Source organism: Lepisosteus oculatus, chromosome 5 (assembly GCF_040954835.1).
Source record: "Lepisosteus oculatus isolate fLepOcu1 chromosome 5, fLepOcu1.hap2, whole genome shotgun sequence".
Classification (NCBI taxonomy): domain Eukaryota; kingdom Metazoa; phylum Chordata; class Actinopteri; order Semionotiformes; family Lepisosteidae; genus Lepisosteus; species Lepisosteus oculatus.
In genome coordinates, this window is record NC_090700.1 from 1,925,655 (window position 1) to 1,950,062 (window position 24,408).

A 24,408-nucleotide genomic window follows, 5' to 3' on the forward strand; every position below is an offset into this window, starting at 1 on the left:
TAAAAATGCCATTGTCATTTTATTTATACAATGCCTGTGAAGTACAGTCATGAACATTACAGGAAGCCAAAGCAACATATCACTATACCATCAAACCCATACAGTCGTTTCTGTATAATTCACTGGAAATAAATACAAAAATTAAATGTTTATTGTTGGAACAGAGTATGCAAAAGGAAACCGTATCCGTTAGTATCGTTCTCAGAACCAGACTCCACGCTACGTCACCATGTCACAATTATGCTGCTCGAACATCAGTAATGTATACAAGCAGTTTTAGAAAGAGGATCTCCGATGTGTAAAAAAGACCTTCACAGTACTAGAGCTAAAATGGGATTTTAAACTGACAAGACAAGACCCATCACTGCTAAACATAGCATTATAAAGGAAAACTTCACCCTCTTAATTTTCCATAAAAGTCATGAAAGAGGCAGGCGAGGGGGAAATACGAGGCTATAAACATGGATACAGTCCCTTTTGGATATTAAACATTTTGTCCTTAAAGCCCGTTTTGCACGTCTACAAAATATGCAAATTATACCTTTAAAGGTAGATGTAGGTGGTGTGCCAATGTCTTAAGAACATAAACAAAACTGCGTAAGTAAGGCTTTCTGGACAAAACAGACGCAATAACACTACTTTAAAAAATACAAACTGCAGAAGAAAAAGAGTCACACTCCATTCTCATTATAAAGGCCCAGTGACTAACAGCTCAAGATACGTGGCATATTGTAAATTTGATAGTTTAAAAATAGTGGCAATCTTTTCTCACCTTTACTCAATTGATCTTGGTCCAAGAATGATATATACATATGTACGTGAACATATATTTCTATACATTTATACACAGCATAACTATCACATTGTTGTTTCCAATTTAGAATGAAGCACCATTTAAAATTTAAAGGCAAAAGAAAATCAAGAGTGCCACTACTCTCACGGGAAATCCTTATCAGTATCCAACATACACCAGGTTTATGATGTGCTGTACTGTTTCACAATTAACAGGAAGAGTCTAATTACAAAAAGAAATATTCAATGCAAATTTTAAATACAAGTCTGAAGTCCTTTTAACTTCTTGGTGAGTTTGTTGCTGTCCAAAACCGTTCAAAGTTACAAAACAATTCTGAGTTTTTGTAAGATCCACTTTTTCCAAGACATCTCAGAAACCTGATAAGCTGATTACCAAAAATAAAGCTAACTGTAGCCCTGGGACCACTGATACTAAGAGGCTTTAAAAACACAAAAATGAGCATTGGAACCAATAGCATGTTTTTTATGTTTGTAATGCCTCCCAGTATAAATATGGTCAACAAAATCTAAAAACAAACACAAAAATATTTTTTTTTACCAGCGAGACATGAAAATTGATGCTGATCAACAGATAACCTGAAAGCAGTGGAGGCTACGTAACATAAGTATCTTCTGGTGTGATTCTCATGTTGCAAGTCTGAGTTATAACGAGGCTGGTGTGTATACTTTTATATTACTTAAATTTCTTTTCCATCGCCAGGCTTTCATGAAGTCTGGACACATCCTTCTCATACAGGTCCATCACCAACGTCCCATTTTCGTCGAAGAAAGCCCCCACAGATTTTGTGAACTCGGTCTCCCTTTTCTGATTAGATTTCCCATCAATGAAGGTCATCCTGAGAGTGTAATGGTCATCAAATCTGCAGAGCACATAAGGCAACTTGTCATGTTACTGCTGACTACACAAACACGCACAAACTAACGCAGTACAATCCTCACAACACAAATTATATATATGACGGCACCCCACTGAGATGGAATGGTATAATCAATCATATCCACCCAAAGGCAAATTCACCACCTATAACGAAGTTAGAATTGAGTTGTATCAAGAGGTTCGAGTGGGGTGTGTCACGTGCATTGTCTACAAAACAACAAGTGTTAACTCCATGACAAAAAGTAAAACTTTTTGCGTGTCACACCTGAAGAAGACTCAACAGACAAAACACTACATTTTTTCTTTCTACTTTTCAGTTAGAATAAACCTTTGTGTTATAATAATACAGAATTATGCCTGCCTTAGAAGTAATAGACACACCATGTATTACACAAAGGAAGAATACATTTCAGTACATTACAGTATTATAGCACATTAATGAAATCCACCAACGCTTTACCTTTTTAGACTTGAGGAAAGCTGCCAGACATGGTCAGGGTCCAGCCCAGCTGGATCTTTCTGGAGAGCTACCAAGAAAATGCTTTTCTCCTTGTAGGAGGTGTACAAGGTAAGAATGCCCATCATTATAAAGTAAGTAAACATCAATTAAGGAAAAACACATTAAATGTTCTTAGGTGCTGTTCCTAAAACCCTTCTCAATTCTGCTGGATTGCCTTCCTATGTATATGAAGTAATCTTTCTGCCAATCCAAAGTTAGAAGACTGTACTGTAATTTTGAATTACTTTCACATTTTATTATTCAGTTACCACTATTTCCAATTTATTATTTAATCACAAGAAATCCCTTTTCAGATGTAAATGTTACATCTGCATTTGCATAAATGAAACTTCTGCATCTTAAAGTGCTGTTTGCAGCGAAACTAACACACCAGAACGAGAACAACAACTTTTTTACAGGAAGTGCACTGCTGCGAAGGCAAAAGGCAGCAGGAAAGCCCCACACTAACACTTCCTGTGCTCAACACTCCCTACCCTGCAAATTAATAACGTCTTTCCACCGATTAAACAGCAGTTCCCCGCCTGCTGCTGAAACAAAAGGATATGACACAACGCAGAAGGCCAAAACGGGCTTGGACTCAGGGAAAGGATGCAGGTAGTCCCATACTAGTGCCACAATCGCAAAGAGGCAGGACACTGTGCAAATAAGAAGCCGCCCATCGATGAGCCGGAAGTTCTCGATGTGGCCGTACTTGTCCAGAAGCACCTGCACACAGAGCGGGACAAAACTGGCAGCTCAGTGATGAACACTCAGAGACCGTACCGAACAGCACTAACTGTACTATTAATGTGACCTCAGCTGCCCATTCTTCAGACAGCGGGTAAGTGATAAAACCTTTTAATGGCAGATTCGGGACAACGATGGCAATGGGTAATGCCGTCTTTTCTAGGGCCCCAAGTACAGCCTGACAATCACTTGTAGCCAAACACCCTCTTCATGGCTGCTGGTGTCTTTGCGAACACTCTGGCAACATGGGATTAAAAATGATGTCTGTGATCCTCAAAGAGTGATCTGTATATCCCTTGCAGTGGGTTTTCCTATCCAGTACTCTACAGAATTTAAGTCATAAGACTCCTGCCAGCCTCCACTTCTGTACTCCCACCTTTTTGGCAGCATCATCCAGGGAATTCTTCACAGCCGCTCCGTCCCACTTATCGATCTTCACAGGTTTTTCATCGATCCTCCACTGAAACAACACAGATACAAACAACAAATGTGCACAATATCCCCCATGAAACGTAAAGCCGAAAAGCATGAACTTCAAGGTTACATTAACATCGTGAAGTGTGTAAAACATGACGAATTTCAGCCTGCCAAGAGTAGCAGGCTGTTCTTGGGCTGCGCTTTTTTAAGCGGAAGACGGTTTCGAGTCGCCCCCTGCTGGCCAGAGAGAGGTCATCATGACGTTTCACAAAGCCGAGTCGTTTTTAACATAAAAAATGTCACTACGTGCGTTTTTGGTCTTCAAACCCAAAGCATATATGTTCCTACAGGGCCACAAAAAGTATAAGAAAAACATTACTCGTAACTCTTTCAGTTCTTAGATTTAATATCTAAGAGAATGCATATATAAATAATGGATAATGCGATCTATATATTATAAATAACCCCAGGTGGGAGTGAAACTAGTTTTTGTTCAAGCATGTAGTAGTTTACGGCTCTGTGGTCGGCTGTGTGTTGTTTCGATGTTTATTCTCCTTAAAAATGTGCTTTTACGAAAACTGCTTTACTTCTTCATGGAAACGACGAGTCACGGCCAGGTACCATGTAACGTTACTAGACGCAGTCTGTTTCGGGAGAGGGACAAATCACTTAACGGCGGGAGGGGGCGCTCCTGTGCTTGGGGGGGGTATATGTCCTTACCTGAGCTGGGGGTTTTACTTTGCTAACAGCGGCTTTCCTTCGGGAAGGGGGCCTGGACTGTCTGTGGGATTTTCGGTTGACCGACCTGACCATCGCTACCGGCTTCGGACCGGCTCCCGTCGCTTAGCAACGGGTCAGTGACGTGGCCACACCGCCCCGTGACCGGGCGGGCGCCATCGATCAGATGTGCCTAATCAATATTCAGATATTGGCTTTTAAAGTACAAGGAACACCGTTCCAGGATCCGATGGCGAAGATCAGCGCATGATCTGGGTCAACTCCAAAGAAAATGGGTTGTTTCGTTTCCTATGGCGAGGTTATGCACAGGAGAAGAAATGTAATACTTGTTTTGCTAAAATACCGTGCTAAACGTACTGGCATCTACAAGTATGCCATCATGCCAGGGAATCACCAATGATCATTAAATCATCCGGGAGTTTCGGGTGGAATGACGTTTAGAGACAGGGCACATTCTGGACAGTAGTAAAGTAAATTATAGTTCTCTTATTTATTTACTATATGGGCGAGCTTCATGATCCCATAACTACAGCGAGGTAGCAATTTAAAAAAAATAACTGATCATGACAGACTCCCCACTCTCCCAATCAGATAGCGGCGTTTCAAATGCATGACCGACGTGTTTATTTCAGCCACCGCTGACCCGGTGGTGGAATTTTTTTTTTTTAATAATAAAAAATCAAAAGAGAACATCCCCAGTAAATTCTGCCGCTCTGCGAACTGGACGAGCTTCAGTTTCAAAAGGGGATGCAAGCATTTCCTCTTAACGTCTACAAGCGTTACCTCTGCGCGTCTCAACAGTTCTCCACACACAGACGGCCTCATCTCTGACAACTACCGCGTAGCTTCAGAGCTTTTTTGGAAGGGGTTTTTCGTGAGCCTCAATAGTCAGTCGTAACACCACACTGTTACACAGAACAACTGCGACCCCCCTTGTGAGCCACAGAGCAAGGTACGGAAAATCACCTTCTGTGTCAGATGGACCATATGCTTCACTGCTTTGTGCGGGACACAAGCGTTTCTAGAAGGAGCGGCACTGCAGGCCGTGCATATCGACCAGTCTCCCGAAACGCCGGGTGGTTAAAGATGCACATCCATCTCATCTGTCAGAAGCATCGCGGCGCGACTGTTTCCTCACGTTTCCGCTCCGACCGCAGCGAATGGACGAGCGGTGACAGGTTATGGGGTCTCCTGCCCTGCACAACAAGCAGGAGCGCTGCGCCAAATAACCCCCCGAAACAAACACAAGCAGACGGAAACCTCGCCCAGCTGCAACGCGCTTGCAGTCCCCAAAATGTAAAAGTCGCACCGAAGCGAAGGACTGAAACGCGTAAAAAAAAATACACGTTCTTACTTTTTCTAGGATCCCACTCTTGCCGTTTCTCGCCGCCATCTTTTCTTCCTGTTCTCTCAATGACTTGGGAAGTTGCGATTGGTTCCAACTGACCAATCAGCCCTCTGCGAGGGGGCCGGGTGAAAAGGCGTGACGGAGCCGGAAGAAGGCGGTGGTAGGCTGTTGTGGGATTTGTAGTTTCCGATTGCGCTAGGTTGGGGTGCCGAACTACAATTCCCAAATCCCACTTCAAGGCGTCCTCTAGCGTCGCTAGGATACTGGACGATTGCAGAAAGAAAAAAAAATGGTGAAACAATTTCTATGATATTTGTGCACTTGGTGTGGAATGCAAGTCTATCAGCAGCATTTTCGTGCAGAGTGAGTTGAAGTATCTGCTTGAGCAAAACTTTTCAAAACTTTCGCGGACTCTTTCAGTACTTGACAGTCTCTGTTTTCACAGAGCAACGTTGGGTGACGGACAGGTGTTGGCGCAATGTGAAATATACCCTCAGATATCATCAATCGAAAAAGCAAAATAACAAACAAACAGTGAGATGGTACACGAGCAGGTAATATCATCTGTCAACAAAAATATGTATGTAAGAGATCAATTGCTTTAGTCATGCTATGGGCCAGATAAAAGTGATTAGATAGTTACGTGGACGGTGTTGACAAACGTATGTGCGAGTTGTCCCAGGGGAAGAACCAGTGAACAGCACTGTGATAGTATTACCTTATTCTAGTTCACCTTCTTTCCCCAGGGAACGTGGGGAAGTCTACAGTGCAGGCAGGTGTTGGGGAGCAGGGACCTAGGCCTTATTTTCCTTTGGAACGTGGTGGTTTCTGCATAAGCTGAATCTGCAGTGTTTCTCCAAGGGCATTTCATGTTTGCAGTAATCATGGCAGGGCCCTCCCATATTTCTATGTGGTCATGTCCCTTCCAGAACCCGGGCCCGTTCTGAAGAGGTCCCTTCTGCTGAGAAGTGGCACCAGCAGCGATGTCTATGGTTGGACTCTACAAGCTGGACGATGGGGAAAACTTCCCAACGAACTGCTTTCCTGTCAGGTCCTTCTATCGGCAAAGTGAAGAAGGTGGTTTATCGGGATTTTTGTGGCGGCTTCGTCCGTGCCCGTGAACGAGCTCTAGGTTGCTGAGCGCAGAAATGTATTTCCCAAACGTAACTGTCCGTTGTCAGGCTGTGTGGTCAGCCCTGTATGGCTGTAGAGCTAGCAAGGGTTAACATTCCTTCTAAAAACTGATTCACAGATAGTAGTAGTGAGGTTACCTGAAGGCCAGAAATAGTTTGTGTTTTGATACATCGTTGACCCATGGTACAGATAATTAATTGGGTTTGTGTCAATTTGTGAATCCATCGTGTGCACGTTATTGGATGTACAGGTCATGTAAGAAAATCGCTTTTCTTGATTCTAGTGCATATGTGTGCGCATTTCTACTAAAACGTTGCAAAATTGGATTTGCTGATAGTAAATGCTGAAATACAGAACTGTTTTCTGAAAACTGCTCAGCTGGATTGATTTGTCTCTATTGTAATTATCCTTTCAGGGGCAGGACACTGGCTTGTTGCCCACAGAGCAGCCGAGCAGCAGAAGTACGGACATGTACAGCACTCCAAGTTTGAGAACCACTTCAGAGCAGAGGGAGGGTCCCTGGACCAGTCTGTGGTATTCCACAGGAGAAAACTCCATGGCTCTTTAAAGTCCAGCCCTTCGGATAGAGTCTTAGATGGATTTCTTTTAGTAAGTACCAGTCAGGTGTGTTACAGAATTCCTGAAGGAACTCTGTTGGACACTTGCAGGAATCCGTAAGGATTTGTGATTTATAATGATAAAAGCCCTTGTGTGTTGTCTTGCAGATGACCACACATCACGTGGAGAAGCCGTCTGACCTGTGCTCTGTTGACATCAGTGACAGGAAACTCGCCCTGGTAGGATTTGCGTTGTTTGTCAACAGAGGAACAAGTTGTTACACACAGTAGTAATCTATATCTGTATGCTCGGTGTGAGAATCGGTGTGATAGAGACCAGTGTCTGTCCAAGCCTCGTCAGTTGAAAGAGGATGTTTGCATATATTTTCAAGCTCAAATAATTATTTGAAGAAGAGAAATAGGTTAAAAAGACTTGGCTTCAATGACATACAATTGATGAGTTTCAGTGACTCACAATTAGCAGGATATTGACGAGGAACGAAGACTGCAGTTATGATTTCCAAAGATGCTAGATTTCACAATTCTTCATTACTGTAAATGTAAAAATAAGTGATCAGTGATGGTGTTTTATTCAATCATTAAAGATTTCTTGTATTATGTAAAACACCTTAAGTCTTTTCATAGAGAATAATCTAATTTTTAATATATTTTTTCATTTTAGATTTGACTCGTCCCTGGTATGATTGGTAAAGTTTCACTAAATCCTAGTAGGATTAAAAACAGACTGGTTTTGTTTTCTTATCAACAGGCAAGAGAGGAGGACTTCGAAGCATTTGACAATGTTGCCTATATTAACGCTTCCAACAATCTCTTGACGCTGGGTAGGTTACTGCTGTGGCGCGTGTGTGCTCTGTCTGCATCATGTTTATCTTGGGGGCCTCTGTACTGGGTCCATGCATTTCATAGTTGGACGTTGTTTCTGAAACTGTCATATTCTTTCTTATGGCATCACAACGCTTACTGTATATAATGTACTCACTTGCTTTGATTTTGTCATACAAGACCATTATCTTACCATGATCTCAGTCCTGCTTCACTGCATTTTACTGTGCTTTTCCTGGCTATAAAACAGTAGAGGTTAACAAGGGTATCTGTACTCCCTTTGTGCTTCTTCTAAATCACTCCAGCTGAGCTCCCACTCTCCTCTTGGTAGTTGGTTGTCTCATAGCCTTTCCTGTTATCTTCTTAAGACAGAGTGATTGAAGTCGTTTGTTTCTGTTTCCTTCCATGCCAAGCCACCATACAGAATTTAAATGCCCCGCATGCAATAGTTACCACACCAAACAACATGCCCTCTTGTTTCAGGGCCTTTTCGAAAGTTTCCAATATTAAGAGAGCTGGAGCTCTCAGTAAACAGCCTGCGCAACCTGACGATCTGTCCTGGAGAATTTCCCCATCTGGAGGTAAGGCTCTTTTCGTTGGTGGGTCATTCGGCCATCTTGTTAGCACACAGCAGTGCCGGAAGGTGCCATGCCTCAGACCTATTTTAACGACATTTGCCATCGTTTAGTGGATGTTGCATTCATTCATTCAAAGTTGGATTGAACCCTCTGGCAGACGCTGGATCTCTCGTACAACAGTCTGTCCAGTGAGGACGTCCTTGCCTTGGGCCTGTTGCCACGCCTGCGAGTCCTGCATCTCACGGGCAATGCGCTGCCCGCTCTGCCGGAGGACATGGCCTGCCCATACCCAGCCCCTGCACCGCCGTGAGTGCACTGCTTGCTTGTCCTCATAGGGGCTTTTGTGTAAAGCACTGTGGTCTACAGCCCTGTCTTGGCTAGAAATAGAGACCTGATGTGAAACAGTACAGCAGGGCAGTTCACTGAACTCTGGGGCTGCCCAGCTCCAGCCCTGCGTGATTGGTGTGTCTGTAGGTTTGTTTGTTTGTTTTTTCCTGGCCAGCATTTAATGGCCGAATTGTAGTAATCACTGGCTTAAATGGATAATCTTAATAGATTTTTCCAGCTTCTAGGGTGATGGTGATATAAAGAGACCAATTTTATGTCTGCTAAACTATGTATATCCCTCCAGTACTGAAGCAGGACATTCCTGCCTTAATTTTTAAGACGGGATTGTGTACAGTTTCCTGAAAGGCATATAGTTATTAAGGATGTGCAGACATTTATGATGTAATTCCATTTTGCAAGTAAATATCTATTGGTAGCACTCAGAGTACTAAGGAATAGGAATATCACATTCATAAGTGGCAGGACCCTGTGAGCATGAGCATGTGTTCACATATAGCTCTCAAGTCATTGCTAAATGGGCTGAATGGCTTCCTTTCCTTTGTTACCTTCCTAATATTTTACCTTTCTAGAAATTAAACAACACCGGTTGAGCATGTAGATACAGACATTGTGCAGAAAAGAATTTTCCAGCATTTTAAATCCAGTACAACAATAATCAAAACTTTAAAAGTACACTTGTAACATTGTTCTCATATTTTAGCCAAAATACATCATGAATCCCTCATAAAGCTCCTTTATGAGGGACATTCTGTAAAAGTTACAAGTTCACACAAAAACCTCCATACAGTAATTACTCTTGTCTTCCCCAGCAGGTCCTATTGTCAGACTACCCGGTTCTGTAACCTTGAGGTCCTGATACTAGATGACAATAAACTATCTTCCCCAGGAGTATTTACAAGCCTTGCTAATCTAAAAAGGTAAATGTGTCATTCATAGGGATACAGTATTCATAACAGTCAAAAAGTGAATAAATACACTTACTGCATGCCAGACCACTTTATAGTGTCTGTATTTAACTAAAAAGAAGAAACTTATTTTAGTCAAATTAAACCTTATGTGTCAACTTTAGCTCTATAGACTGTAAAAGCACTCATTTGAAATGTTTTAAGCTTTACTGTGAATATTTTGTGCAGTATTGATGTCATTCATGCTTTGGAACAAGCTACCCAGCTTTGCTGTGGAAGCCATTTTTCAAGAAATGGCTGGATGAGCTCTTCAGATCAATTAACTACTAACTACCAGACAAGCAAGGGGGGCCAACTGGCCTCCTACCCTTCTGTAACTCTTCTCGTGTTCCCGGCAGACTTAAGCATTTAAACCTGGACAGAAATGGCATCACCGAGGTTCCATACTTGCAGCAGCACAAGCAGAGCTCAGATGCCAAGAAGCTGCCTGGGCTCACAGGCTTGCAGGCAGACAGAGCTCTTCCCGTCGCCCTGCAAACGGAGGTCTTGAGGGAATCTCCTGTGGAATTCGATTTACCCCTTCCGGAGCTACGATTCCTCAGCCTAGCTGGCAATAAGGTTTGGATCCAGATGGCGGAGTGTTCGTTTCCTTTTAACGGTACTCTAGATGCGTTTCTGGGAACGTCTACTACAGCCACGCTACCTTGGTTAATTGGATGTCCTAAATTGTGCACCTCTGTGTGTGCATGTGTCTGTGTGTCCTGTGATGGGCATCACAGGGTGTAGTCACGCCCTGTGATGCCAGGACCGTCTCCTGCTTGCTGCAACCCTTAACAGGAATAATTGGCTTTGTGATGGTGGATGAATGGATGGATACACTGTATATGGTATTTTCAACTGGAGAAGATGACAAGAAGGAATGTAAAAGTTGACCTTAATTTGTGGTTACCTTCTTCAGATCACAGAGGAAGAGGTTTTGTTAGCAGTGGCTCTGTTCCCGTCACTCAGCGAGCTGGTGATACACAGTAATCCCCTCACCACACAAAGAAGTGGTATGGCTACATCATTAACTGATCTTCTTAACATGCATTTTAACCGACTTCAGGAATATAACTGCTGATTATTTCATTAGCTTTATCCATTTAATGAAATAGTCGTTTGCATGGTTAAAAATGTCAGTTTACCGTTTTTTTGCTACAAATTTCAAAGGCTCGTGTTGTAAAAGGTACATACAATTCTGATGGTTCAAGGACTTTAACTTTAGGAGGCACATTAAAGTGATACATATGGTTTGATGAAAGCCTTATTAACTGCAAAAGATCCCAGAAGGATTGAAAGTTCCTCAATGTTTCCTTTTCTCTCTATTGCAAAATAACGTATCTGTATTAGATTTTTTTCTGTTTTCACAATAGTAAAGAATCTTGCAGGTCTTCTCAGTAAAGTTCCTTCTGTCTGCATTTTCTGGTGGTTCAGTGGAAGCTCATTCCATAAACATTTCATGGCACGTGTCCTATTACTTTTTGGCAGGTGACCCACCTCTCCTTACTAGTTTCCTTCAGAACAGACTGGGCATTAAAGTACAGAGGAAAGAGACCGTGGGACTGGTGAAGCCACACTTCGTAGTCCCAGTTAATCCGAAACGAAAGGTGAAGTCCGAACTCCTTTCAGAGCCACATCGATACCATGAGGCACCAATCTGGAGTGGAAGATGCTTACATTCTTGCTATGAAGCATCATGTACAACAAGACAAAATTAAATATAAAACTCAAGGTTCTTAAACCAATTCAGTTTTATTTAAATATAAAAAAATATAAATGTGCAGAAGGAAATCATTGACAGCTGAAACTGAGTGCGTGTACAGAGCCTAGGAATCCGTTTTGTTGTTTCTGTCTTGCAGGTGAAAACTAAAATCCCTAAGGTTCCCAGACAGCCCCTGTTTTTGGAGTCTGCTCCTGGCTCTTTCCTTTCCAGTCCTGCGGCTCTGAAGAAAAATCAGGAAGCAGCAGACTCCCAGAGGAGTCTAGGCCCAGCAGAGTACAAGCCTCTGCCCCCAATCCGCCCGTCTTTTCCATCTGACAAGAAGGAACCCGGAGAGGGAGAAGCAGCAATGTGCTATCGAGAAGAGGACAATTCGGAAGTGGATGACAAGGATGAAGGATCAGGGATGTCTAAGGATCAGGATACCTTCTTTATGACACAGGTAAATTATGCAGTGACTGTAAACCTTGTTTAAAAAAGCGATGTTGAAGAATGCAGATTGTTCTTGGCACAAGGTGAAGGAAGACGTTCAGAAATATTATATTCTTTTTGGTCCTTTTTTACATAATCTTTTCTAAAGGTGTTATTTCGATCGCACGTAGTTTGGTCAGTACTGGGGTGGGAGATTTCTAAGGAAAGCCAGGTTGCAGCTGTACGTACCGTTAGTGGACCAGTAGGTGGCACTGTTCTTTTTGAAGCACTGTGCTGCTGGAGGTGCCATCCTCCAGATGTGCTGTTATACTAATGTCCTGATTAAATGTTCATTAAATGTCCTCCGAGGTACTTTTAGTGAGAGTAGGGCTGTTAACCCCAGTGTCCTGGCTACATTCCTCTCTGAGCTTGTACAGTCAGTCTTCCCTTACACCCCCCCTCGCTCCTCCCTGGACCTGCTGTGCAGAATGGCTGCTGCCCTTCTCCCTAGTAGGGTCCCCCCTATACAGTATGTGGTCTGGGGTACTTTGAGGTGAGAAGGACTTTGTACACTTCTAATTAAGCTTATTGATGTACCTACTGTTTGCAATTTATAGCAGTGATGTTTGGGGAATGTCATAGACACATCTTAGGTGAAGTCATGCCACTCATATAATTTAGGCATGCAAGAATATGGGAACTTCTGTCGCACCTCTGACACCGGAAATGTGAGCTGGTCTTACAGCAGGCTTTTAAAATCCAGAGCTGCAGAGAACACACCACAAACCAGAGGTGTTCTTTCTTTGCAGGTGAACGATTTGCCAGAATCTAGATGGCACGTCAGAGTGGAAGAGAAAGAAGCAACTGACGGGACAGAACAAAGCCTGAAAGAAGAGTTGGTTCCGGACAGATATCGAGGATATGAAGTACTGCTGGATGCAAAACCTGATCCCGATATGACTGAGCCCATGGGTAAGGACTGGTCGATCACATTCAGTGATAGCAGCGGTGGGAGACTCAGTAGTCCTTTTAGTTCCTTGCTGGTTATCTGCCCACTCCATCCCAAATTATTAACTTTATGGCATCCATGCTGAAAATGAAAGAAATAGTCATGTTAGCCCAAAAATACAAATATTTAAAACAGAACACGTTGACTGTATTTTTCATTTGTGTCTTTCAAACCAGGAATACAGCAGAATGTCAGAGCTCTGGAATATGCACTGAAGCACCTTCTGGTTTACAGGGATTCCAAAGCTAGACTTGACTGTGTTCAGAAACCATACATACCAAAGGAGAGGAAGGTGAGACTGAGTAACAATCATCGTTACAGTCAGATGTCTTGCGAACCAAGATTGTTTTTTTAAAGACTTGCTTAAACTTCAGCTATAGTTAAGTGGTAAACTCTAAGAAAGGAGGCATTTCTACACAAAGGGTTGTGAATCTGCAACAGGCTAGTCACCTTTTTTTGAGGAACCTTGACTTTTATCAACAAACTTCTGAATGAGATCATAGACGGGCGTTGTTACGTTGTAACGTTGTTAATTTAAAAAACACAATCAGCTCCTCATAAATGGTACAGCATGAAGAGTACAGATAGCTTTATAATTACAATTAGGTTTTGGTAACATTTTTCATTTCTCCTGACAGCTAAGAAAGCTACCACCTCCAAAACCAAGGAAGTCGAAAGGGGAGAGAGTAGAAGAATTCCTAACCAAAATAAAGAACAGGAAAACTATAACCGACATTCCATTAGGTACTGAATTCTGAGCTTTTTTTTTTTTCTTTTTTAAGGAGAAGTCTATTGCATTAATGAGGTCAGTATGAACGATATATCTGATTAGCATAGTCTTGTATCGTTCACAGCAAACGTTCTTCAGGATAAAGACACCTACAAGAAGGAATACGAAGAGGCTTTGATTTTGCTGAGAGAAATGAAGAGGCAATACCAGATGGTCCGGGCCAAAGCAGTGGAGCAGGCAGCACAGATCGAGAGAGCACAGCTGGAGGCTGTTCCGGATGCAAAACAAGAAAAACCTCCTGAAATACAGCCACTCTGAGGTGGTATCAGGTGGTTTTTTCCCCCCTGTGTTTTCTTTTCAGTAAATGTATAAGACACTTTTGGTAGCAATAAAGATAAGTTTAAAGGAAAGGAAAGTGTCTTCAGTATAAAATGCCACTTTAAAGGCCATGTGCTGCACAAAGCTGTCGAACCAAAGATGCATTTTTATTCTTGATGACAGAACCTTACTACACCATAAATTCTAAATTACAGATTGAGAGCTTTTTTTTAAATGGTTAAAAACATCTCCTTTTTAAAAATATGAATAACCAACCACATAAACATTTTTATATTAAGTGAGAGGAATGACAGAGGCACTTAATTACACGAAGTGTTGTCGGGGTCTGGCACAAGCTAAACAGTCATATTGTTTAAGTCAAAAACCTCTTCAAAACCAGTGCCTTAAAAGAAGAATGAGATACATGGATTAACTTACTAATAAACAAATAAAATAGTCTATCATTTGCAAGCTTTATGTTTGTTCATAAAATCTGAATGAAAATAATGACAAGTTAACAGTAGTGTTGAAAACAAAGAAAACACTTTCCAGAATGTGTAGGAAAATTTATTTGATATTGACAAGGGAGGAGAATTAAGACAATTTGCGCTGTTAATTCGTTTAAGCAGTTTCAAAAAGGTACGAATTTCCATTGCAAACCTCATACCACCTAACTTTATGCCACATGTGACAAAAATGAATAGGGAATAAAACAATTTGTATCTCGTACTGTAGTCTTTTGATTTAAATCTTATTATACCATATTTCTGATATTCTAGCACATTAGGTGAATAATACCAAACCTCAAATCAATTGTTTTATATTCACCAATGGTGGATCAAAAAGACCATTCCTGGTGTACAAGATGATTTTTAGCTGGTTAAACACAGATCTCATGTACATTGCAGCCCATAGTTAAAGCTATGTCAGTTTAGAAACATTAAGGCTAAATCAGATTTAAATCCCTGGCCACAATCATAATTAGTGTGAAAAACAAAAAGTGGAAGACAACAGAACTGTTTAAGAATGCTTCTCTCAAAGTCAAAATGACAAAATATTTTGATTTCTATGTGAAGGCAAGGGCACAGACTTCTGACGGTGGAGGTTAATTTTATTAGGTTTGTGCTTTGTGCCCATGAGATAGAAATGCCAATTTGAGGGAAATCGAATCTGTGTCCAGAAGCTGATTTTTACTTAAAAGTAAAAATGCGAGACCACACTCAAACCAACAAGATATGACAGATGGTGTCTGCTGTTGTACATTAGTGCACTTCAATATCTAGGTCTGCATGGTTAACCTTCTGTATTTTTGTCAATTTTTGAGGGTTAATTCCTCTATACGAGTGGAGAATTCCTGAACATGTCTGCAGCATCGATGAAAAAGCAAGTTTGCCATCACCAACAGAAACCAAAATAACGAGGACCAGGGAGGAAGAAAGCCTCTCTCCAGTACATGCAAATAGCTGAATCAAGCCTTTTGGCACTAATCAGAAAGCTTTTTCCTCTACCCTTTAGAACAACAATAATATATATATATTATATTTACATAAGTATATGTATTTACATATGTAACATTTATAAAGCTCTTGTTTGGCAGATAATGGTAAAAAAAGAAATTTTTAAAATTCTAATTTTTAAAATACAGATTTACAAAACAATCAGCAATCCCCCCCCCCCCCCAAGAACAAAAGAGGGAAACAAATATGAAGCCCTTAATAATACTGACTTTTATAATATGTATATTTATAGCAAGAACGTACGGGCAGCAGCAAATTTAAAAACAGAACATCAGTGTACAATGGGACCTATCCCCCCCCAAAAAAAATAGTAATGGATAATTTGTATCAGAGTAATTCCATGGGATTGTTTTTTAAATTTCCAGCAACTGTCTGAAGTTGCCATTTCATCGTGTCAACATAGCAGTAGTGTCTGGTGTGTAAGCAGGGATACACTCAATAAAAGATGGACAACTCAAGCTTTAGAATGAAAATACTACCTAAATCTGAACGGACAGGGGGTGAGAACAACGATATTTAAAAAGTAAAAAAATGTAAAATTCATTGTTCTGGAATTTCTCATTCTTAAATTTACGAAAATATAATTTTAATACATTTTAACATAAACACCCAAAAACCCATTTGCTATTCAGAACCCCAATCAGTTTCCTTGAAACCCGGAGAAAACATTCATCTGGTGTTAACATGAATACAGAGAAACAGAGATGCAATTTCAAAGGCTGCTGGCGCAAATATCTCCAAAATAATTGTGCATATATTTCACCTGTCTGATTATTTTCTGTTGCAATAGCTTCTGCTTTAAACAGGTACAGGTGGTTTTCAGACAATGGCTACTGCAAGATAAACCGCAGCTGGTTTCAGATCTGTTTATCTGCCGGTTTTAAATTCTAAGCCACTGACGGCCATCCTCTAGTCAAGAAAATCTTTCACGTCTTCGGAACCCCAGTTCCTAATGACTGACTGCAAAACTTTCTGTGTGAAGGAAAGATCTACTCCTTTTTCAGCATCTCAGATGCTGAAATAAATGTAGAATCTTAAGATTAAAAATCTTGAACCTTTGCAGCACCTAATAAATCAAAACACCCAGCTCCCACAACAACGTCTGCATTGGTGGCAGCTCGACAGTTTCGACGTGTACCGTTTCTGTGGGTACGCACTAGGCTGGGTCAGCCTCAGGAAAACCATGCATCTGTATGTAAATAACTTGCAGCACCACAGAGCTTGAAAACCGTTGACCGGGGAGAAAATGCTGTCCCATAACGTTCAAATCTAGAGCTCGGGGAAGTCGGAAACGCAAGTGACGAAAAACACAACGAATTAAAAAACAGGTCGACAGAACATTCACAATAAAAAAACGACACCCTTAGCAGCTGTGGGCAAAGTGCTCACGTTCTTTTCCCGATCCGTGCCGTTCTCCGGAGACCGTCCGGGGCGCCCGCGGCCGCGGACCACGACCGCAGCAGGTACTTGTCAGGGGTGCCCTTTCCCCTGTCCACTGTCCGGCGCTCCATGTCGAGGCGCCTCTGCAGCTTCACGGCAAGCCTGTGGTCCTCCTCCTCCTGCCGCCGCCGCTCGCTGGACGAGCGGTCCACCTCGCGCCCGGCGGCGCTCTCCTCGCGGCTGCGCGGCCTCGGCCTCTTGGCCCTTCCAGCCTCTTCTAGGTGCTTAGTCTTCCGGCTCCGTTTCCTGCCCCTCCGAGAGGCGGGCCTGCTCCCGGCACTGAGCCTGCCGCGCGCGGCTTGCGCGGCCGCCCGTTCCTGGCCGCACGGCGTTGACGCGGCGCTCCCTGCGGCGGCCGTCTTCTCCCGCTCCCCCTGCGCGGGCGCCGGGGCGCCGCTCGCCGCACAACGCTGCAGCTCCCCCGGATCAGCACCTCGTCCCTGTGAGCCGGGCTTCTGACCCGCGGCGCTGCTCGGATCCCCCCGAGCCGGATGGACCACGTGGGGGCTGCGCACGTCATCCGGCTGGCTTCCACTGCCGCCGCCTTCTTCCACGGGCTGATCAAATACCAGCCTTCGTTTGTTGCCCGCTGAGGCCTTCCCCTTCTCGTGCCCCGAGCCATCAGCCTGGGGCACAGCAGCAGGCAGACTTCTGTTCAGCGATTCCTTAGCCAAAGCAGCGTGGCCCGATGGGGTCTTCTTCTTGGCACTCGCCGGCTGGCAAGCGACACCCTCTGGGCTCTGCCGGAGAGGGAACTCCTCGGCAGGAGAGCTTGTGATAGTTCCTTTAGATGCTGCCTTTGTGCTCTGGCGGTCCATCTCGATTTGCTTCCACTTCTGGAGGATGGTGGGGCTGGCCTCGTAGCTGGTGTGCTTCTGCAGGCTGCGACTTATGTTTCGTGGGGTGGACTTGACAATCGCGGCCTCCACCACTCGCCCGTCCGGCAGCCTCTTGGGGGGGGTGCAGGGCGAGCAGACGATGGGTTTGAAGTGGTTCAGCTCCTCAGAGATGCTGTCGTTGCTCTCGGGGCTGATGGACCTCTCCGGTTTGGATGGGGGGCCTGCAAGTGGGGCGGGGGGCCCCGCTCCCGAGCGCCCACTCTGCCTCTTGTCGGGAGTCAAGATCGGCGCCGAGAAAGAGCAGCTGTTTTCGGAGGACAGCAGGATTCCTGCATTGGTACTGTACGTTACATTCGTCTGCAAAATAAAAGACAAGAGAAGGACCTCTGAAGAATAATTTGGAAGAGCAGACTACACCTGTTGCAAAATATATATATACTTTAAAATGCATGAACAAAGAGTATGAAAGTCTGAAACATTTGCAAAGTAAAACGGAGCTCTGGTGAGAAATGAAGCCTCAGCGAGGCCCTTCTCGATAAAAACAGCTCTGTTGATGAAACTGACACTCTTATGTACCTTACAGCTAAGCTTTTTGTTGACTGTAGAGAATAACTGCTCAAGCAGTAGCAGCAGTACCTTGACCATAGCAGCAACGTGCGACAGGCAACTGCTCTTCAGCTGGCCTTCTTCAGGATCTGTGCAGCTCCTGCTCCTCTGCCTCACAAGCGTCTGCACCCTGCCGGGAGGGGGTGGCATTTGTTCAGAAGTTAATTGACAACCATTGCAGTTTTTTCCAGATTTACACTGCGCCAACTGCAGGACAGAAGACTAGTATTTAACAAAGAATACAAACATTATCAACAACACAAACACTGCAGAATATTTCATTTGGTTCAAGACTCAAAAGATCCACTTGAAGAGGCTCTGGGGGGGCAGTGTTTGTAAAAGTGTTTAAATCCTTCATCCCCTCGCATTAACAAGGTATGAGAACACCAGGCTGCGAAGCATACAAGTTACGGCACAATAAATACCCTGAGAGTTACAGTGTCTACAGTATCTACTCAGCAAAGGACAGTCTCAGGGACAGCCAGGGATTGTCATCTGAGAAAGAGCTGAAGGGCTTTTCTCCTGTGAGCATGCAGCTTTCGAAAGAGACGCGTTTTAAGTTTTAAAGCATGTTGCTGGTAAAGAAACTGTGGACATGTACCTCCACTGAACAGTCCATTTTCCACTGTGGGGTTCCAGCTATGAAAATCTGAAACAAGGACCCAGCTGTGTAACAGACGCACTGTTTCCATCAAGGATCTACTTAAACGTTACGTCTTTTATTCAGCTCTGTACAGGTGGGATGCACATGAAGAATATTCAAAATAACTTGACTTCTTTGACAACGACAGCTATTATATTTACACATTTGCAGCCAGCGATGAACTGGCACATGTGCTGTGAAGCTCAATGGACTTCTGTGCTTTACACATGAATGTGAAGCCCACAGGGGAACAATGCATCTTTGGGTGTGCCATCAGAGGGGTGGCACTTTCACATGTGCTTGTTGAAAACTATGATTCTGCTAACCAATGCACACCTCTCAAACACTGCAGAATGCTCTTTAAAAAAGGGAAAGATACCTTTTGCTACACGCTGGCGAGTTCCTGGTTTTCTTAAATGCAGACATGTGCTTGGTCCTGCCCCCCATCGGTTCTTCATTCTCAGAGTCGGATAACACCACAGCCCGCTAGGACAAAAAATAAGGTCAAGGGGGAAACGGAAGGCAGAGTGAAGAAGTACTATCGCATGAAGCTTCAGATACATCCCTGGATGCCAGGAAAACAAAATGCGAGCAAGTGGCCTGCTGGAATCACTCCATGACACACCGGGAGGACTTTTGCAAGCAGAACGGAAGCAGACTGAAAACATCTGCCACGGGCACTACTGCCGCGACCAGCAGGCTGAAGTCACAGAACCGCATCCTGAGCACAGCAAAGCCCCTGGAATCAGCCAGAAGAGGAAATGCATCAGGAAGCTCTAAGGCCAAGTGGGCATCGAACCTGTTGGATGCCTCCCTGCCAGCAGAGATAATGACGGGATTATCTGGGACTTGTTTCAACCATTTAGCCACATCAGCTGGCAGGTTGGAGGCACATCCAGTGAAGCAGGACCATTCAGTGACCTGAATTGAACACGTGACTGCAGTCAAGCAGGACACTGTCGTACTTGCTGGTATTATCCGCGTCTGAAGGAGGAGGGGATCTGTTCAGGCAGCAGCGCTGCATGAGAAACTGACCATACAAGGTGGCCACTGGCACCCATCCTCTGATCAGATCCACCAAATCTGATGGGTGGATACGGTACAAAGATAAGCAAAAATAAATAATGATAAAATAACCAAAATACAAAATATGTTTTACGAACCCTAAAATAAACTCATTCAAGTAAATAAGTGAGATCTCATATAGGAGCATATTTCCATTTCAGGTCTTCACAGGTGAAACTAAACTGACAACCAAGCGGATTTGTACCGTCTGATACTAAATCAGCCTGTTAGCAATCCAAGAAAGAGGTCTGTCTCTCTCGGTCACTCTGGGGCTTACTTACAGGCTCCTCGGAGAGCTGCAGGGACCCCAGACCCTCTCTCCTCCTCTGCAGTCGCAGCTTCTTCTTTTCTTCATCCTCCGAGTCTGACACGGTCACAGCGAACTGCAGAGCGGACACGTCATACATGAGAACATGTAACACCTGCAGACCGCAGCTTAGCAAATCTCTTTGCAAGTAAGAACAACTACGGGAGCAGCCTAATTTGGAGATAATATATATATTTAATCATGTAGCAGTACAGCATGCAGAAGAAAACTCACAGGTTCCTGAAAGCACTTTAGCGTTCCACATTCATCTTTCTTCCAGTGGGACTGTACTTTCTTTTTCACCTCGTGCTCCACACTGCCCGTCACCTCAAAATGATCCAATGAACATCCAGTCAATCAGTAGCAATAAAGGCAATAAAAGAGTAAACCTGCTTCATGCTAGGACCCACCACCAGCAACAATTCCAAAAGACTATCTTTTTATTTGCAATTTCTTATTAAGGAAACAGGGGAAAAAAAACTGAGGACACGGGGAAGGCAGTACAAAGTAAGGGGGCAGACTGGGGACTTACTGTGGAGACTGTATCGGGATTGCAGGAGCTCTTTGTCTTCCTCGGGCTTTCCAGCCTCTGCTGGTCCTCCTCCAGGGACTTGTGATTCATCTCCACTGAGGCACCTTCCTCGTCCTCCAGCTAAGCCAGCACACAATCCCAGGAACAATGGTGAAATGATCCTAAAGCCCATGTGACTGAACTCCCCAAATCCCTCCCTCCACACACACGATCGCAGGATACCTCTTGTGCACGTTAGGAAAGACGACAAGTGTGAGGTCAGTAAGCACAGGTACCTCGATGTGCCCTCACCTTGTTCTTCATTTGTTTTTTGTACTCCTGTTGTATCTTGCGAGGTTTACAGAATATTATTCCTAGGATAAATAGAAAAAAGGCTGTTAAAAACCACACCGAGCCTTGTCTTTCGTCTTAAATAGCGATTTAAAAAAATGGCTTGTGTTGAATTATGCAGCCTCCAAATTCCAAAATGGTTTCACAAACATTTCTTTTTCAAATCTATTAAAACCCACTGCAATCAAATTCAGTGTTCACTTAATTTGATTCCCTGCAATCAAATAAAGACAAAACTGGTGCTTACACTCTTCACCACAGACCAAGCAAACTGTGAAAAAACGCTCGATCTTCATTTACTAACATGTGGAAATATAGGTACATTTTTTCCCCAAATTAAGATGGGAAGAAAGACTTATTTTATCAGATTGACACAATGCACTGCTTTTTTCCATGCTTCAAATATAGATAAAAAAATACAGAGGTACTCGGTGACTGACTTTGGTAACTGCAACCAAATTTGAAGGTTTATGCATCAAGCACCCTGTCTGAAGATTCAAAAGGGCGACTTGAGCTCCCTGTGTCCCTGCCTGGAACCCGGAATCCAAGCTCCTCCCTCTTCAAACTCTAACATGTTGGGACAAGTCACCTACCGAGGCCAGCACTGCCTCCACAAACACTCCACGAACTGCACAGCTGCTCATCTGCTTCGCTGCTTGCAAGCTACTATCTCTGCATGCAATGTCGCGTTAAATCCTACCTGGTTTTAACACACAGAGCAGGCACAAGTGGTCTGTTAACATTCATGACTGCCAAATACGAGATTTTTCTGGGTCTACAGCAAAACTACAGGCTCGACAGCTAATGCATTCAGTAGCACCTAAAAAAAAAAAGAATCTTGTTTACAGTCTGGACAGCTCTCCGAAGTCATTACACACGGCTCACGCCGACGATTAGTCGTCTTTTAGGAGAGCCGGAAATGAGCTTTTTCTTTAATCCACAATTATTGTTCGTGAAATTCGATCCCAGCATTTCCATCTCAGGAGCAGAGATTAAAACGATCCTGTCCTACTTCGCACGTCCGACTGAACACAGAAACATCTACAGCTGGAAAATAAGCTCCCAAGCGGCTGGGCAGGACAGCTGCAGTGAAACGGTCTTGGCTCTGCAGACCAAGGAGTCTGCTCCAGGTGTACTTCCCCGCACCAGCCAACGGCAGGACTGTTAAAAGAAGAAACTGAAGCCCTTCAATGCAATTATTAGAGTACAATTATTATACTACGATAATCAAAATGGGAAGAAATATGCACAAACACCAAGCAGTATTTATTAATATACTTACCACCACAAACTTCCATTAAAGCACTTCGTATAGATTATCAATTCGTTAAGTAGTCCCATAGGGGAACAAGATTGGGACTCTCTGGGACCTGGGTAGGAGACCCTTATTCTAGTTAGAGATTAGGGAGGAAATGCACCAGGTACAACGGTAAATATCCATTGCATTGAGAAACCGAATGGCCCTCTGTGGTTTGTTATCTTGTTAATGTTATAAAACCGATGCACTTCAGTCTTGATTTGCCCTGATGTCACAAACTCTGTAGATCCAATAATGAAAGTCATAGAGGGGTTTCATAGAGCGTGCTTGCATATTCAAGTCCGGAAAGTCAAATGTTATCGATTAAGGGGCAAAAACAGCATTGCAACTATTCATCTGAACAGAGCTGTGGGCAACAGCTCTCCATCAAACATCCTGACCACTATACAAGTTGCATCTTAACTATCTAGTACCTGTACCTTAAGGTAACCCTGACCTCGCCCACCCCTTGAGAACTTCAGCATTGCAATTTCTAAAGCCCCACAATATCAGTTAAAACATAATTATATTGCGGCTTCTACTGATTTAAACTACTCGCCGGAGGTGGATGCTGCACACTGGTGGTGGTGGAGGGGATCCCCATTACCTGTAAAGCACTTTGAGTGGAGTGTCCAGAAAAGCGCTATATAAGTGTAAGCAATTATTAGTAGTAAATGTAACACTAAAGCTAACAAGACAAATCTCCAGCGAAGTTAAGCTGGGTGTTAATGTCCGATGATAAATCACAAGCAAAAAAGGCTTAATGCGCACACTAAAAAGTTTGATTTGCTATGCATACAGCACAACGACACTGAAAACATCAGTTACAGTGCGAGTTGCTGAACAGAATCGACCCCCCCATCAATACAAATCTGCGAGAGGGGGGAGGGTGCAGGTTTTCCGCCAGTCTTCAAAAACTTATTTCAACGCGACCAATAATTAAAAAAAAAAAGCCCGGGTCATTTACCGTCTGCAACGCAGGCCTCCGCCTCCCCACTGCTCTCCATCCTCCGCCGACATCTCTCGGGGTAGCTCTGCCGGACCCTCTCCCACAGCTCGGCGTCGACCAGGCGCTTCTCCCGGGCCTGCCTGCGGGCCCAGCTGGACACCCGCAGCCGGCACAGCGGGCAGCACAGGCTGGAGAGCTCCACGGTCCGCCTGAAGCAGGGGAGACACACCGAGTGCCCGCACGGCATGGTGACGGGCTGCAGCAGGATCTCCAGGCAGACCGGGCACCGCGCTTCCTCCAGCGTCAGCTGTCGCGGAGGCGCCCCGGCTCCCGCCTCGGCCCCGGCCGGCCGGACCCTGCCTCTCCGGTCCCTCTTCCCCGGCCTCGGCCGCGGCCCCGGTCCGGTGCTAGCGTACTCGGCGGACCTCAGCGCCGCCATCTTCCTTTTTTTTTTAAGCGTTTTTTTTTCCTTGCTTGTAATTTTTGAAAGCAGTCCCCGCCCTTTTTGGCGAAGACGTAGGGTGATAAAATATGAATAACGTACGGAAGGGAAAAATAACCACAAGCAGCAAAAAACGGCGAATATAAGACTCAGATTTTTTTTCTCTCCCTCCACTGCGAAGTTGCGGAAACAGAAACGAAGTTATATTTTTTTTTGCTTTGTTTCGGTTGTTGTCGTTTTTCGTTCTTAGCGAATTGCATTTAGGGAAGCTTATGTGATAGCGATTTTGTATGAAGTGTGAGCCTTATACTTATTATGTAGTGAAATACAGGGACATTGCTGAATAGGAAAGTTTGTTTCCGAAAACATTTGCTAGTCCAGAGACCCTTCCCCCCCTCACTTCACGTGTG

The 24,408-nt window shown here is 43.9% G+C and overlaps 3 protein-coding genes across 9 annotated transcripts; 1 reads left to right on the top strand and 2 right to left on the bottom strand.

Annotated features, from left to right (window-relative positions):
• On the bottom strand, positions 1 to 5,554 carry spcs2 (signal peptidase complex subunit 2). Of its 2 annotated transcripts, none has more exons than XM_006627895.3 (5): positions 5,446 to 5,554; positions 3,313 to 3,396; positions 2,755 to 2,915; positions 2,151 to 2,285; positions 1 to 1,673 (listed from the first exon to the last, which is right to left on the bottom strand). In XM_006627895.3, exons 1-5 carry the CDS (start codon positions 5,482 to 5,484, stop codon positions 1,487 to 1,489), a joined length of 606 nt encoding a protein of 201 aa, XP_006627958.2. In that variant the 5' UTR covers positions 5,485 to 5,554; the 3' UTR covers positions 1 to 1,486. The 2 variants fall into 2 exon arrangements, with proteins under 2 accessions (XP_006627958.2, XP_015197002.2); XM_015341516.2 differs by lacking the exon at positions 5,446 to 5,554 and adding an exon at positions 4,074 to 5,419.
• On the top strand, positions 2,914 to 14,758 carry xrra1 (X-ray radiation resistance associated 1). Of its 6 annotated transcripts, none has more exons than XM_015341508.2 (17): positions 5,575 to 5,802; positions 5,885 to 5,993; positions 6,369 to 6,516; positions 6,989 to 7,182; positions 7,299 to 7,370; positions 7,900 to 7,972; positions 8,457 to 8,554; positions 8,709 to 8,857; positions 9,709 to 9,816; positions 10,203 to 10,422; positions 10,763 to 10,856; positions 11,332 to 11,450; positions 11,703 to 12,005; positions 12,784 to 12,946; positions 13,160 to 13,275; positions 13,622 to 13,727; positions 13,838 to 14,758. In XM_015341508.2, the coding sequence occupies exons 3-17, from the start codon at positions 6,423 to 6,425 to the stop codon at positions 14,029 to 14,031; spliced, it is 2,103 nt and encodes a 700-aa protein (XP_015196994.2). In that variant the 5' UTR covers positions 5,575 to 5,802; positions 5,885 to 5,993; positions 6,369 to 6,422; the 3' UTR covers positions 14,032 to 14,758. The 6 variants fall into 6 exon arrangements, with proteins under 6 accessions (XP_015196998.2, XP_069045936.1, XP_015196997.2 ...); XM_015341513.2 differs by having other exon boundaries at positions 5,580 to 5,802; positions 9,712 to 9,816; XM_015341512.2 differs by lacking the exons at positions 5,575 to 5,802; positions 5,885 to 5,993 and adding an exon at positions 2,914 to 3,030.
• On the bottom strand, positions 14,583 to 24,356 carry rnf169 (ring finger protein 169). The gene is made up of 8 exons (XM_069189834.1): positions 23,575 to 24,356; positions 21,272 to 21,333; positions 20,981 to 21,100; positions 20,683 to 20,775; positions 20,423 to 20,524; positions 19,456 to 19,562; positions 18,464 to 18,563; positions 14,583 to 18,184 (listed from the first exon to the last, which is right to left on the bottom strand). Exons 1-8 carry the CDS (start codon positions 23,993 to 23,995, stop codon positions 16,934 to 16,936), a joined length of 2,256 nt encoding a protein of 751 aa, XP_069045935.1. The 5' UTR covers positions 23,996 to 24,356; the 3' UTR covers positions 14,583 to 16,933.
• Between the last annotated feature and the right edge of the window lie 52 nt (positions 24,357 to 24,408).

What these genes read in the sequence shown, in the direction of transcription:
- spcs2 (XM_015341516.2), bottom strand. Translation starts at nt 4,166, where the DNA reads ATGGTCAGGTCGGTCAACCGAAAATCCCACAGACAGTCCAGGCCCCCT. An exon ending in AAGTAAAACCCCCAGCTCAG is followed by an intron (nt 3,397 to 4,073) that starts GTAAGGACATAT and finishes GTGTTGTTTCAG; the next exon opens with TGGAGGATCGATGAAAAACC. An exon ending in TGGATGATGCTGCCAAAAAG is followed by an intron (nt 2,916 to 3,312) that starts GTGGGAGTACAG and finishes CTCTGTGTGCAG; the next exon opens with GTGCTTCTGGACAAGTACGG.
- xrra1 (XM_015341512.2), top strand. Translation starts at nt 6,423, where the DNA reads ATGTCTATGGTTGGACTCTACAAGCTGGACGATGGGGAAAACTTCCCA. An exon ending in CTATCGGCAAAGTGAAGAAG is followed by an intron (nt 6,517 to 6,988) that starts GTGGTTTATCGG and finishes TTATCCTTTCAG; the next exon opens with GGGCAGGACACTGGCTTGTT. An exon ending in ACATACCAAAGGAGAGGAAG is followed by an intron (nt 13,276 to 13,621) that starts GTGAGACTGAGT and finishes TTCTCCTGACAG; the next exon opens with CTAAGAAAGCTACCACCTCC.
- rnf169 (XM_069189834.1), bottom strand. Translation starts at nt 23,995, where the DNA reads ATGGCGGCGCTGAGGTCCGCCGAGTACGCTAGCACCGGACCGGGGCCG. An exon ending in TGCAGCTCTCCGAGGAGCCT is followed by an intron (nt 19,563 to 20,422) that starts GTAAGTAAGCCC and finishes TTTTTGTCCTAG; the next exon opens with CGGGCTGTGGTGTTATCCGA. An exon ending in ACGTTGCTGCTATGGTCAAG is followed by an intron (nt 18,185 to 18,463) that starts GTACTGCTGCTA and finishes TTTATTTTGCAG; the next exon opens with ACGAATGTAACGTACAGTAC.